At 33.0% G+C, this 16040-nt stretch overlaps 1 protein-coding gene across 1 annotated transcript in view; it reads right to left on the bottom strand.

Moving 5' to 3' along the window:
- Window positions 1-12448, bottom strand: part of LOC149771181 (protein mono-ADP-ribosyltransferase PARP15-like) — a gene marked incomplete at its 5' end in the record, with an annotated part of 47435 nt that extends 34987 nt beyond the window's left edge. Inside the window, 3 exons of the mRNA XM_089948770.1 lie at window positions 7118-7241; window positions 7474-7755; window positions 12271-12448. Of these exons, the coding sequence (XP_089804896.1) occupies window positions 7118-7241; window positions 7474-7755; window positions 12271-12448 (584 nt within the window). The remainder of the gene's footprint in view (window positions 1-7117; window positions 7242-7473; window positions 7756-12270) is intronic.
- Window positions 12449-16040: the final 3592 nt, after the last annotated feature.

The following is a 16040-nucleotide window of genomic DNA, read 5'->3' as shown; positions in this document are numbered from 1 at the left end:
CAATGATGGAACTAGTTTAATTTAGCCTTTGAGTGTTAATGATCCTACCTATGGTTGCTAAAGTCCATCTAATCTAACTCGCTTTTAAAATGACTTTTAAATTTGTTTCCTTTGAATGCCATAATACACAGATACATTTAGGATCAAACACATTGAAATCCAGATTTAAAAGGTCAATTCAATTCATAAGCAGATTTTGGAGATTTCCTAAAATCTGAGAATGTTCACAGCTCTAGTGCTACTAACAATTACAAACTCTTAAATCAAAAGCTTATGAGCTTATTTTCTTAAAACTGTTTAATTTGCTCTAAGAAACTCCCAATACTGTAAAAGTATCAGAGACAAATAATTAAAAATCTCACCTTGAGAAAGAAATTTGAGAACTACTGGGACAAAAAGACCAGTGAAACACAAGATCACAAAGTTGCAATTAAATGTATGTTGCTTTGGTTCATAGACCATAATTAAGGAAAGCTAATATAATCCGTTTGCTGTCCCTTTGGAATCCACTGAAGTCAATGTTATTTCAATACTCAATTTCCAAACAGCTATAAACTAAGTTTGACACTTATCTTCTTTGAACTCCTGCATACCTAAAATAGGTTTTGTCAAATTTTGCCTAAATCTGCTATATTTCACAAACAAGCATTTTAGAAGTTACAAGACAGGTGTAGCTCTTGGGATTTACCAGCATAAAGACAAGGTGTGACTATCGGCTACTGAAAGTTAACCTATCATAATGTACCTGGTATTAAAGTGTTTGCACACCTCATGACACCTGTAACACATGATTACTACTAATGGCGAAAATGCCACCATGCCATTCACATACTACTAGATCTGCCAAGAAGCTTTTTCTGGTTTGGATTTTCTACTGTAATATAGTGAAAGCCAAAGCTGACACTGAATATGAAGCTAACAACGTGTAGTATTCATTGTGGCAAAATGCAGAAGTTTTCGACTAGCAAGCACTAAATTTTATTTGTGTTATATTCAATACTATTACTGGAGCTTTCACTAAATTTCATTACTTTGCTCTTTCGTCATTTTGCTGACATTCACAAACACAAATGCACATAATATAGAGGATTTATTACACAACAACTTCTTCTAGAGCAATTGGGTTAAGGCTGTTATATATCTTATAACATATTATGCTGATTAATAAATTAATATATTAATCTTATGACTAATAAAAGTGACTTTGTGCAATAACTTGGGCCAGCTACATTTCCATGATATATTCACTTCAGGCAGCCACTAACAATAAGTTAATATGTAGGCATTTAATCAACAATTTACACCTGCATGATTCCTCAATAATAATCTTTTATTTCAAAAGGCAGTGACATGCCAAAACTGATGCATATTGAAAAAATTGAAAGTTTATTATTGTCGGAAAACTCAAAATCTATGAGATAAATTCGGTCAGGGTCAGCAAATAGCATATACTATGTTTCCTGTGCTCTACACATCAAATCTATCAAATAGAAGAAAAAAAGAAATATATGCAATAAGCTTTAGAGTTCTAAATTTCTGTTTACACAAAGTATAACACTAAAAGTAATACACAAGGCAAATAGGATTAATATATATATATATATATATATATATATATATATATATATATATATATATATACACACACACACATACATACATACATACAAAACTACATATGTGTTTTGTTTTGAGTCAGCGAAAAGAACGAGTTTGGTGTGTAAGGATGTACTGAGGTCATCAAATGAGTTCTTTCTCCTAACTTAGTACAAAACATGAATGTGGTTCTGGATTTATAATGGATTTCTTAAGATGTCTAAATATTTTTGCTTTACTGAATGAATGAAATTCAAAATCCACTGGGATTCATAAAAGTTCAATTCACTGCGTCTAAAAAAAGCTACATGCAGACATCAAAAAAGACATATAAGTAGTTCGAATCTAGGTGTGTCATATGGGAATATGCACTGAACAGCTGTATTAAATGCCAGTGCAACCATGTAAGATTAAATGAGTATGTACTATATATATATATCCTGCATGGTGACCTTTGCAGATGTTTCCACAAAGTGAAGTTTTTATCATGTATGGAGTAATCTATAACTTACACTAGTAGCTATGTAGGATATTACTTCATTTATCAATCTGTTACTTTCACAGACAGTCCCTTGACTGATCAAAGACAGCATGATCTCATTTCACAGAAGTAATCAGTGAAATAATAATCTTTGGCCCTTTTCACAGAGCTACTCACATACAACTCATGTGCAAAATTCCAGGACAATTGTAATTGTCAGTCTGAATGGTGTGATTTGCCCATTTGACTTCTGTTGGCAAAATTGGAGCCAGGTCTAAACATTTGAGTAACAAGTTCAATTAATGATGTATGGTGTTCCAACTACACAATAATTTGAGCACACAAGAATGGGTATGTCAATAAGTTTTCCCATTTCAGTCTATTTCTGAGTTGTTATGAGAACTACTATTCATATTTATTTTCCTCTTATTTACATTGCTTTCATTTCTTAAGGTTACTGATATATTCAGTTCTTTAACAATGCTCCTTATAAAAAAAGTATTTGCATTCTTATTTTGCATTATAAAGTTATCTTGATGTAACTCATAGCATGAAAATTATCCATTCTTCATACATCTATTATCATAATATAGCTGTGTAAATAAAATGGATATGTGAAAGTCTGAATAAAATAATGTACATTCAAATATGATTAATTTAATGTCTTGTATTTGATGAATGCCGCAAGTATGACCACATGCCTATTAATTCATTCAAAGCATTAGGAACCACATGTCACCACCTAACTGTGTGATATTCCAAAATGGAATCAAATTAATCTGGCTAAAAAATAAAACAAATGCTGACATGTGATTAAGGTCCTCTTAAATATTCAAATGTTGAAAATGTGACCCAATATTTCGTTTAATGTGGCACTGATCATAGGCAAGACAAAAATTGGCACACACAGTGAATCCTGTCTTCTGAGACCATTCCTTCTGCTATTGAAAAATTGTATTTTAAGACAAATGGTCACTCATCCGAAGGTACAACATTGCATAAAATGATGGTACATACTTGAAAAATGTCTTTCATGAAGTGTGGTCTTCCAAAACAGTTGTGTTTCAAGTTAGGCTTTATGATAGTTTTCCTCAGTTTTTATATTGTTTCTTCTTGAAACATTGACATACTTCTTAAGTTCCCTATTCATCAAAATCTGGTAAAAGTACTTCACTGGTTTTTAACAAGTATTTCAAAAGTACAAGTACCTGTACTATTTGCAAAGCTTATGATAAAACAGGTGAGAGTTATGAGTACATGGTGCTGAAATTTACAGCTAGTTATTGTTTCAATGGGTACGTAATTAAGGGAATGCACATAAATGAGAGAATATCTGACAAATTATATTTCAGCAACAGTAAACAATACACCTCTGGATTATTCTTTATCAACAACTAAGAATAAGATATAACACACACACTGAGCATACATAGATGAGTAAAAAAGTTTAATGAATTGGCTGTCAATGATTTGGTTAGAATGTACTTGAAAAAAATGAACAGTTGAGACAAAAATATGCACATATAGTTAAGTTCCACGTTAATATGTGTGTACAAAATGATTATGTTTTGCTGTAACTATCCGAATGAAAAATAAAGAAAAGGATAAAACCAGACCAATGGTGCAAGGTATGATATCTATAAAGTATATCTTTCCAGTAGATGACGAAAAAATAATTGTCAGTTATGAACAGTTGTTATGTAAATTTGTATCTGTTATCCTATGTTGCTAGACCAGTACAAACATAACGAGGTCAAATGAGGAAAACCAATCCTGTTCTTGTTGGACCACATGAAAGGTTTTAATCAAAAAGTCATAAATTTGTGTGGTTCTAACAAGCAGTGACTCATCATTGTTTATGGGACTTGACAAAAACTGATCTTTAACCTCAGTAACTGCTTAATTACTGAGTCAGTATATTTTGAATTCTAAGATGGACCCTAAACTACAGGTATTATATTAAAATATGTGGAGAATGTTTACGTTAAATGAATTCTTTGTGCAAATACCAGTCAATTTCATTTGCAAAAACACCTTTTGATACTGAATATTTAAAATATAAAAGTTTTTACTAACCTATTTTTTTTTTCTTTTCTAAATATGTAAGGATCACTAGGATATGCCATCAGTGTATACATTTTTCCACAGTTGGCAAAAACCATGTACAATGTTTCCTAAATGATACAATAATATCTTTTTATACAAAACATTGTTATATACCTATTATACTTGCATATAAGCCCACTCATGTATAAGCTGACCCCCCGAACTGAATAGGTATAAGCACTAAAAAGTGCATGACCCACATATAAGCCGACCCACAACTTCATGACATCATAAGATGCACACAGTAATTTCTGAATGCACTTGTTTAGGCAAACTTATATTAACATAAATTACACATAGATTTCTCTCGGGTTGGCATCGATGATTATTTTAAAAAATGGTATAAACTTGTTTGAAAAGTAATTTATTTAATTTTCTGTTTTCTTATTGTTTCTGTCTAATTTAGATTTGTGTATAACTTGATCGAACGATGACAAGAATTGAGCATTCATTAGTTGATGTAGTACTACTTCTCCCTGTTGACTCAGTTATTGTTTGTTTTATGCATTACTGCAGTGCACCAGTAATTACGTTTTTATTTTGCCTTGAAATTGTACATATCTAACTCATTAAAATGTGATCCCAGTATGACAACACAATGAACAACAAAACGGTTTGATTCAATGCTCTCAATTAAGCTACTGAATGTAATTATATAATGGCATCATTGCATGTACATTGTAGGTTTAAACATGTGCTGAATAAAGTACATTCTGATGAATTAAGTACATCCTTTGGAGTCAAATCATGGGCACCACTGCACTAAAGTTGAATGATATCTCCAAAATATACAATAAGAAAGTTTCAGAAATAATGCTTCAAAAATTATGCTAATGCCATAAAAGCTGAGCTGTAGTTTGCTTTGATGTAAGTGACCTTACACCATACCTGTCAACTCTCACAGGGGGGTGGGTGGGAATCCCAATTCTTAGGGTCATTCCACGCCAACCTCCTGATTTCATAATATCTCCTGATTTTTACAGAGAACTCCCGATTATTAAATTATGTCTTTGATTGTCATTTATCCTTAAAAAGAAGTCCTACATAAATAGATATATTGTATGCAATGCATGGAAGCCATTTTCTGTTGTATCACCTGTGAATACTGTGGTGATTAAATAATTACTTTACTAGAAAGAATTTGCTTCTTCAATAACACAAAAACGTGATTTTTTTCTACCTCTACAAGACAACAAAAATAAAAAAATAAGCCAGAACAAAAAATAAACCACAAAAATAAAATTGTCGACAATTAATTTCAATCCCAAGAAGGATCACTATGAATGCTATAACTCTATATGCTATAGTGCCATTCCCACCAAAGAAACATGAGTGAACACCTGGCATTTTTATACTGTATACATGGACATTAATTACCATCATTAAATTAAAAGGAATGAATGAAAATACATAACACGCAGCATATGTGTCCTCAAAAAACTAATTCAGATTCCATATGTTTTATAGTAAACAATATTAAATGTTGACAATAAGGAAATAAGGTCGGATATACGACAAGGGGAAAATAGTTGCCACATGTACAGTACCATGAGGCTGCCTATTTAGGTACCTTTAGTTCAAAAAATTGGGAATCTTTTATTTGCCAATTAGTTGCTGGTCCTTGCATGACACACAGTAGTGCAGAACATAGTTTCATTGAATTATGATGGAGGACTAGTCGTTTTCATAAAATAGTTGCATCGATAAGCAGGATTAACTTCTAAGTAGTTGAGCTGGCTTTCTTGCTTGTTTATTTAAGACTAACCTTTAGCTATGGTGCAGTTTGACCACAGCTGACCAGAATATGAAAATAGGGCATGTCCTGGGGAAAATAAGGGGCGTCACAGGGAAAAATAGTGCGTCTTTTGCAAATTTTCACGCATATTGGACCCGGAAGATCAGCAATATTTAGTGAAACAAAGGCTTTAAAAATGCCACGATAAACCTCTCAGTTTTATGTCCCAATCTCCCTATTTTTTTATTCAGTCTCCCTACTTTGATTTTGAAAAGTTTACAGGTATGCCTTACATCCTGTTTAACAAAACTACGGCAATCATGCTAATATTATGGAATAAAAGGCAATTACACATAATGTACTGGTATAGTTGCCAGTCAAAATTCCCTCTTACAAGCCAGTTCCAGGTTTTTAATGATTAAATGGCCTGTATTGCTGTCGGAAAACTAAAGACAAATCAGGCCAACTATCAACAAAGGTGACGCTGAAACATCAAGCTTTCTATTGTGTGGAAAGTTATGATGTTGTTCAGCCAAAACAAAACTAAAGTAGATTGATGATGATCTTAATTGATTATAATGAGAATATTAGCCTTTATTATTACCACTCTTCGTGAACATGTAAGTTATGCTGGTAATGTGCCTTGTAGAATTAAATGTGTGTACCTTTTCATAAATATTACCTCAGTTTGTAGGATCACTTGTATCACTGAAAATGAGTAACTTGTGAGCATGTGATTCAACGTAAATGAAACAGCTGTTAAGGACTAGCTGAAATGTTATCTGGAAGAATGCAATTTGGTCAAAACAATGAATAAAGCAAAATCTGCATCTGATATGTTTGGGAATAAATGAGGATTTAAGTGATGCTATGCACACTTTGCACTGTGTAAGTACTGTACATTATAGTTCAGCCTGGTCTCCTGGGTAAACTCAATAGGCCCGCAAATTATGAAGTCTGTATTTAGCTTTATTTAATTTCATGTTGGAGAAATCAGAAAATATGCACATGCAAGAAAATAACAAAATCAATCATAGTACTTTATAACAGTTAAATAAGTGTCAGGACACCGAAAATGATTTTTTTTACATGCATATGTCTTAGGATATGGAAAAAATTATTTTTTATGTCCCAAGATTTAAAGCCATTACAGTAGTCAAAAAAAAAGGGCTTAAAAACTGCCATGTTTAGACATTTACCCGTGGATAAGCCATCCCCCCTTCTTCCAGGGCTTAATTTTTCCTAAATTATTCAGCTTATATACAAGTATATACGGTAATGTACTATGTGTCTTCCTTTTGTTCTGGGACAACATTTTGCTCACTGAAATTATGTCATACATAAATGACACATTAAATCTAATGATAATCTTGACAAATTAATGGCTTGACAAAGAACATAAAATAAAGCATACCAATTCTTTTCAAATATTCAAATGAACTTATAGAATAGTTTATGACATGGTCCATTTAGAAAAAACAACAAAAGCTCTCAATTAATATTTGCTGACACATAAATCCATCATTCTTGTTGGCATATGGTAGATTTTAATTACATCTGAATGTTATCAAGTATTCAGGATAGGCCTGGGTGTCATGAAAGATGACAAATATGCCAGGGTTCATCTCGTTGTTGACAACACTGTCATACAGTTCTTGCTGACCAAGAGTAACAGATGGGGGAACACGCATTCCTTTCTTTCCTTGGGTATATTTGCCTGTGAGAACTTTGGTCAGGTACATTCTTTTGTTGCCAGCAGGATCTGGCTGGCTGTATGCATCCCTAGCTGAATAGTATGATTCTCTTGCAAAGTAAACACCATCTCCATACTGCTTGGCTGGAAAGAAGAATCAGAGGAATATTTTAACAAAACCTAGCCAAGAGATTTGTGCATATCAAATGTGAAACACAAATGTTTATCTATTCTAAGGCAATTTTTCAATACATTTATGTGAAGGAAAGTGTAACAATTACACAGTTTCTACACAGTGATAGGACAAACTAAATACTGAGTAACAAAAGTTCATGAACATGAATGCCCCATTATAGTAACCTGCTCATCATAGCACACCTGCATACAAAGTTGAATGGCTCTGAAGCCAGCAATGCCCTAAACCCAAAACTTTAATAACCAATGTGTAAGAAGATGCCCAAGAGGGCCTTACATCGCTCATCTGGCATAGAGTCTTTAAAATGCAACTAGCTTTACAATAATGGCAAATTTCATAAGATTGTAAAAAGGTCTTTCAGCTTGAAATTGAGCTATACAATAAGGTCTAATATGATCAGGCAGTTTTGGAGAGAAATCATTATATAAAGAATTTTTATATCTTAGAAACAGTAAGTGTACTTATATGGAAGATGAGTATCATTATTAGACTCCCCCCTCCCCCCGGTGGCTATGAAAACTGCATCATTGCTAGTTTATCCACCTAAAAAACACAATTCTGTCACAGCACACCCTGGACAAAATACCGATAAAGGTGAAAATAGGTTTTCTGCCTGGACAAATTACTGATAAAGTCTATCATAAAAAAAAAAAACATTCAACATTCATACATTACTGATGAAAACTGTCCCAGCCATTTTGAAGAAGAAGTTAAATAAAGATTTTCCAAATCATTTCTATTGAAACCACACTACTGCTAGGAGTGAGTCATCCCAGAAGAAAGTATAATCAAATATATCCTAAGAATCACTGCAACCAAGTTGGGGGCCCCAAGTGGTCTAAAGTGCTCACCATTATGGATCACTGCCATCTCACCTCTGTCTGCGTGGGTTTGAGTCTTGGGCTTGGTCAATGTGGGTATGTGAGAAAGCTTGCCAGTAGCTTCCCGTGGGTCGGTGATTCTTTCCGGGTTTTCCCGGGTTCTTCCTCCACCATTAATACTGGCCACCATGTATAGCCTATCTTGTGCTGACAAATGGCGTTAAACCCTATAACAACAACAACAGCAACCAAGTCTGATCATCAAAGTACTCAGTAATAGTAGTACTCAATGACTGCATTCCAGAAAATGCAAAGGTGTTCCCATGTAGTCTGATTTAGTCCCTCAAAAGCATATTTTTGACACATATGCCAAAGTGTCCGTGATATAGTGTATCCAAGCATACAAATACATATGAGCCAAATGAAAGAGCAGTAGAAAATGTAGAATGGATTAGTATGGTGCTATCTTTCAAAGTTAGTTACATTATCTTAAGTGCATGTCTTTTGAAAAATAAAAATGAGTTCCTATCAAATTGATGCCCCTCTTCACAGCATAGACATATATGTCCTAAACATGTATTTATGATATTATAGTCAACCGAATAATAATCTACCTCTATAACCACCCCAGCATGGTTTTTTAAGGCAACGGACATAATTTACTATTCAGATACAAATACATGAATGTATCATTTTAAAAAATGGAAAATGTTTTATTCATAGATTTCTTAAAATTTTCCCTGTAGCAATTTTTTAAAAAGTAGTAGTATTTTGCATATGCAATGAAATTTCCCTAAACAGGCCTCCCTGTACCCCAGTCTCTTCAAATGGTCAAATTCATTGGTTCCTAAAAACCATTCTAATGACAATGAAACCTCTGTGTATTAGGCACATCAATAAACTGGCCTTGTATTTTGGATCCAAATAGTGTCCAGTTTAGGAAAGTTTCACTGTACACACAGAAAGAAGCTATGACCAGCTAGATAGACATCATATGAAGTACTTCAGCAAAACCCCATGTCATTACAAACATCTGCTCTTGAGAAGCAGCAATGCAATGACAACTCTTTCAAGATGACTGCCATAGTGGCCATATTAAATTTTAGTCTGCATCAGTTACAACTTACATGAAACATATTACAGTGTACACTCCATATTGATAAGATAACCTGTTCAATATTCATAGTGATAACACTATTCTTAATATGGCCTTTGTGGTGCTCATATTGGATACTGGCGGGCATGTTCCATGCACACCAGTTTAATTTAGGTCCAGCATGATATCATAAGAGCTTTTATTATGAAAATTCCTCAATGGCATGACCATATATTGAGGAATAGTACTGATAACAAGATTTATTTTTAAGTTGGCTATCAACCATATTGTATATTGTAAGGGCAACATTTGGAACACCATGCTGATTTTCTATAAAATTCTATCTCCGATGCAGTTTAGTGGAGTGACACAGCATAAAAATGGGAAATCACCAGAAAATACCCAAGAACTCAATCAATTGCTAAAGTATACAAGGCAAAATAGAACCCATGTCAAAAGCATTATGTCACTTTGGGAATAATTGTCAGTAGTTCAATAAAACGAAACCTCTAATGAGTTTGGGTCTTTTCATGCTTGAATAGATGAGGGCATGTCACATTTATGATGATTACATTGAAACCTATATGAAAGGTAAAATTGAAATACCAATTTAGCTTAAAATGATTTCTTCAATTGGTTAGCAAAAGTATCATGAATGGCACATTATATACCCACCTCATGAATGGCACATTATATACCCACCTCATGTTTAAACAGATCACTGATTAGGCACCAACAGGGTATAGTTCACTACAGATTATTTACCAATGAGTCTCAATGACGTGAACATTTGGTCAAATGATGCAGTCTTGTACTTAACTTACTGTGCAGCAACCATTATTTTCTTATTAGACTGTGATCTCAGACCCTGTGACAACATGATCTATAGTTTTTGTTCTAACCCTAGGTTCAAGCCATCCACAAAGTTTGGTCATGGAACTTGTTCAACAACTTAAGTTTTTGTGGAAAACCCAGTTTTCTTTGAGCCAAAATGATGTTGACTTTTAACCTTTTGATCCCAAGTTTGGTAAGGCTTTCTCCTTATAAGAAGTGCAAGCCACTAACATAGTTTGATCTAGGTAGGTACTACAAAAACTAAGGTTATTTTTTTCTTTCAATAATAACAACCATGACTTTTCAATTTTAGACCCCCTAATCTCAAAGTTTCTTTATTACCCCATGTGCAAAACATCCACAAAATTTGGTCAGGAACTTATGGTAGAACACGTGCAATTCTGCAAAACCCAATTTTCTTCAAGCCAAAATGACCTTAACCTTTGACCTTAAGTTCAATAGGCTTTCTCCATTATTGTATCTGCAAATCCCTTCCCACAACCCAAACATTTGTTAAGGTACATAGTTTAGAACTGAAGCAATCATGTAAAATCCATTTTCTTCTTTATTCACAGTGATTCTGACCTTTTACCATTTAACTGTACATCAATAGACTTTTTTCTTTACCAGTGTGCAAGTCATAACCAAATTTGGGTAAATGTACATTGTAATGACTGAATATTTTTCTTGTAGTCGGTGACCTTGGCCTTTGATCTTTTGAGTACAAAAATGACTGGCTTCATCCTTACTCCATGCCATCCCCAAAGTATGATTTAGGCTTATGATGTAGAACTAATGTTATTGTGTGGAAATTATTTTTCTTTTTTCAGCTAGAGTCAATTTGACTTTTGACCATTTGATAATGAAGGTCTATAAGCTTCTTTCTTACCTCAAGTGCAAACCAAACATGAAGTTTTTATGTGTAGATGGCAAAGAAATCGAGTCTGGAAACAAAATTTTGGAACGGATGGATGGATGTAAGAATGAACACCATCATAATATGTACCATCTTATGCTGGTGTAAAAATGTCATTGAACAAATATAACTAAATATTTATGAATTATCAAATTTATGTACATATTAGAAGCATATATTATGGAAGGGTAAATGATCTAAAGCAAAAATTTAGGATATTATATATGACCAAGTATCAGATGGTAAACAGGTGTAAACATTGATTTATCTTTAATGAGCTAGTATTAAAATATTTTATCTGAAAGCCTGTTAGGCCTTTTCTCACCAGTACAGCTGAACAAAGATTAGCTATCTTTCTTCTATGGCACACTATTCATATTAATACCTTGGGGCACTATGTTACTGTTCAACAGGTTTACTCTTTGCTTAGTGGCTGTTTGAGCTGAAGACTAATGAATAATCTATTTTGGACTAGTAGTTATTGTAGCTCTTACTCCATGTTTGCTCAAGGGCATCTAGAAGTTAATTGTAAAACAAATTGTTTAAATTCTTTCTTTTTTCAATTATAAAATTTACTCTAGAGTTCATATGAACATATCACAACATGTCCATTTTGAAATTTTGTGAATACAACTCTATTATTTATGACTTTTTAATATGCCACATCTCATGAAATATACTGAGGCAAAGACATGTTATAGCTATTTACATCTTAAATTTATACATTACAAATGTTTTTATTTCATACCACTGAATCAGAAATTAATAAATAAAGAATCATAGCATGCAGCCATACCATTTGCTGTTCCACAAAAACTCCGATTAAAACCATGTTCATTTATACTGTCAATAGCATCTTTATTGGTTCCATGCCAAAGGGGCATTTCATTTTGGATTCCAGGGTTCTTCTCTTCCATATGTTGCTTCCTACTAATGTACTGGGCATACAGGATCTTGTTCTGAATTCTCTCAATCTAAAATAAAGTGGTCACAAATGTTAAATTGTAGGTTCAAGACAAAGCATAACTATTAGGAAAGGTGAGCAATTTGCTCACTTAATATATCCCGGCTTCAGTCACATCCTACCTCCACCCCATGATGGAAATGAGTACATAGTAAAACAAAAGACATAACTCTTCAAAAATAGTGTGAGTACAATTGCTGGTTTTCATAAAAATTCATTTATCTACAAAAATTCACTGCATCTAGCTGTAAATAGAAAAGGACAATAACTCTTACAAAAATCATGAGTGAAGATTGATATGTATTACATTACATGTATATTAAAATGTTACAAATTTAAGAGCAATCCAAATATTGATAAACACATCTTCAAATGATAATCACAGCATGTACAAAGTTTCATGGTGATAAATAAAAAAATGTGAGACTGTGTTCACAAGACTCTGTCATACACATCTTATGTATATACAATACTGTATTTTCACTTTTGATGCATCTCTGTTGATTGCATATGAGCTCCAAATAGGTGTTTACAACTTTTAAAAATTCATGTTAATAATAAACCTATTGACAAGTTTGGGGTAATTTCCCACTGTCTGATTCAGTCTGTTGCAACGTTGCGTATTGTGACGTAAGAGTTATATTATTACAGCCATAGTGTGTATATGAGGACAAGAGTTGATCAAATGCTTTATTCCTATATTCTCATTTCCCTTGTTTTTGTTTTAATATTAGTCTGCAGAATGTGTTTAGATACAATTTGAGAGGAAATCTTTTGTTTGGATTATTCATTGGAATTACAAAGTGATCTTTGACTTGCCTAAGATATTATTCTGGGACTATTGTTAATTTATTCAAAGGAGTTGTGGATAATACCACTGTGATATATTAAGACTATTGGCACATCAGCACATTTGAGGACCCAGAATTAATTTGGAACACTTGATTTCACAATACTGAAAGGCATAGAAAACTATTTTATAACAGTTACATACAACCATATTTAGACTAATGTAATATAGTATGGGGTAATTCAAATGATAAAAACATAGCAAAGCTGGCACATCTTCAAAAAAGAGCATTAGGGCTAATATCAAATTTAGCTGGCAAGTTAAAAATATTACCTATTAAAGACCGAATCTGTTTGAGAAAAGCCAAATTAATGTACAGATATCCCTTGGTCAGTAACTTAATGTTTCGATGACCCATCAGATGCTCTTGATATCTGGATAGATATGTTTACTGACATCATGAGCACTCGTGCTCCTTTTTTAACTTCTAGAGAGTCAAGCAACAAAATCAACCAAACTGAATGCTATTAAGACAAGGGATAGATTTCATCATCAAAAGATACTGACATTTACAGATCATGAAGAAACAGATTTAAGTCAATGATTCAAAAGGTAAAGAAAACTTATTATTCCACTGAAATATCAGATAGTATTACAAAAAAGAATCCTAGAAAACACTGGAAAACCTTCAATGACTTGAGAGTCAAATCTGTCAATAACCCGCCATTTACATGTATTAATGATGCAAATGGTGATATTAAGCAAGAACCTCTTAAAATTGCAAATGCACTCAATGATTACAGTGTGAATATAAATGAAAAACTTGTGGATTTCACAACTCCTAAAAGATTCTCCAGTGATGAATTAAATGAACATATTTCTTAAAAACTTAGCAAAGAAGAGTTCTTCAAAATCCCTAAAATAAACATTGAATTCATTTTAAATGAATTAGACAACTTGATGTCACAACAGCAACAGGTCTAGATAATATAAGTGCTAAATTCCTAAGACTCTGATCTCAATTGATTGCACCTTCACTGATGTAAATCTTCAACCTAAGTATTTCCACATGTATTTTTCTAAACAGGCTAAAACTGACAAAAGTAACTCCAATACAAAAGAAGGGAGATCTTTCTGATATGAACAACTATAGAACTATATCAGTTTTATCATCATTTTCAAAGATATGAGAAAAACTAGTTTGTAATGAATTTAGAAACTACATGGAATCATTTAATTTGCTACATTCATGACAATCAGGCTTCCATGAAGGACATTCACGCCATACTACAATAACTAGAGTGGTGAATAATTGGTTAACAGCAATAAATCAAGGCAACCTTCTACAAAGTATCATGCCACACCTAACCATGAAAGCTTAAATTGGTTTTGATCCTATCTTGAAAGCAGACAACAAGTTTCTATTTTAAATAAACTTTCAGATAAGAAACTGATAAAGTCAGGTGTTCCACAAGGATCAGTTCCTGGACCATTACTCTTTCTGCTGTACATCAATGATTTACCATATCACATCCAGCTATCCACTACAAACATGTTTGCAGATGATACAATATTATATAATGCTGGATCAACAGGCCATGAGAGAGATTAGCAGTAAATTAAATAAAGATTTGGTAAAAATAAATAACTGGTATGAACACAATGATATGAAGATAAATGCAGCCAAATCAAAAGCCATCTTCACAGGTAGTCGAACAAGAGTAAAAGCTGAGAAAGATGACTTGAAAGTAATGATAAAAAGAATGGATATACAACAGTTGGAAAATGAAAACCTATTTGGCATGATGATAGACAACATCTTGTGCTGGAAAATACAAGTTGATAAGGTCATTAAAAGGTTGAATCACTGCTTTATCTCTTGAAAAGAATAAAATCTTCCTCAAGAGCAGAGAAGAATATACTACAATGCAGATGTAATGGCACACCCATATAAAGTCAGCTGACTCTTGCCATTTTTACAGAGCTTCATTGTCAGTATGTACAGAAAAAATCATTTGTATGATACTGCTTCTACTCTTTAAAACATTGTTATATCATGTACTCACCTATAATGTTTTACACATGTTCACTACTACTATTTATATGAACCATGAATGAACTTATCCTTAGCAGAGCTCTTTCCTCTGCTTCGTTGTCTTCATTTTATACACTCAACCACTCTCAAGTGTCATAGATTGACATCTGGTGTCTCAGAAATTATACGTTGATGATACTCAGATATACAAATCTAGCTACTCAAATATAATAAATATTTTCAGATTTCTACAAATGATAGAAATTTGCCATCAGATATGGCAACCAGTACTTGAAACAGAAAAACCGTCAAACAGCTTCTGGAAATATTGGATAGAATATGACCAAACTTGACAGAAACCATCCTGGCATGTAGGCCTTTTGAATTATACAAATGATTTGATCTACTATCAGATATTGCTGCTTTTGCTAAAAATGGAGGGAAAAAACTTTTAAATGACATATTCTCATAATCTCCAAAACTGAATTTGATCAAATTTGATTTGCCTTTAAATATGGTCACTTTTATTGTAAAAGAAAACAACTTTTAATGACATCTTCAAATTACTGCTGATCAGGATATGATAATATTTTATAGAAAGCACCTGGCACGAATTCGTTTTCAATTGATACAGATAATGCCAGTTTGTCTTAAAATGTGGATGCTGTTACAAAAATAAGAACAATTTTAAAATGGCTTCTTCTCCAAAAACAGTTGAATAGTTGTTGTTTTTTGTTTAACACCTCAAGAACAGAGAAAGATATTTTACAAATCATA

The sequence above is a fragment of the Sinohyriopsis cumingii genome, unplaced genomic scaffold (genome assembly GCF_028554795.1).
Source record: "Sinohyriopsis cumingii isolate HCF-2022 unplaced genomic scaffold, ASM2855479v2 utg002075l, whole genome shotgun sequence".
NCBI lineage: Eukaryota > Metazoa > Mollusca > Bivalvia > Unionida > Unionidae > Sinohyriopsis > Sinohyriopsis cumingii.
This window is presented reverse-complemented; position numbering and strand designations above follow the sequence as displayed.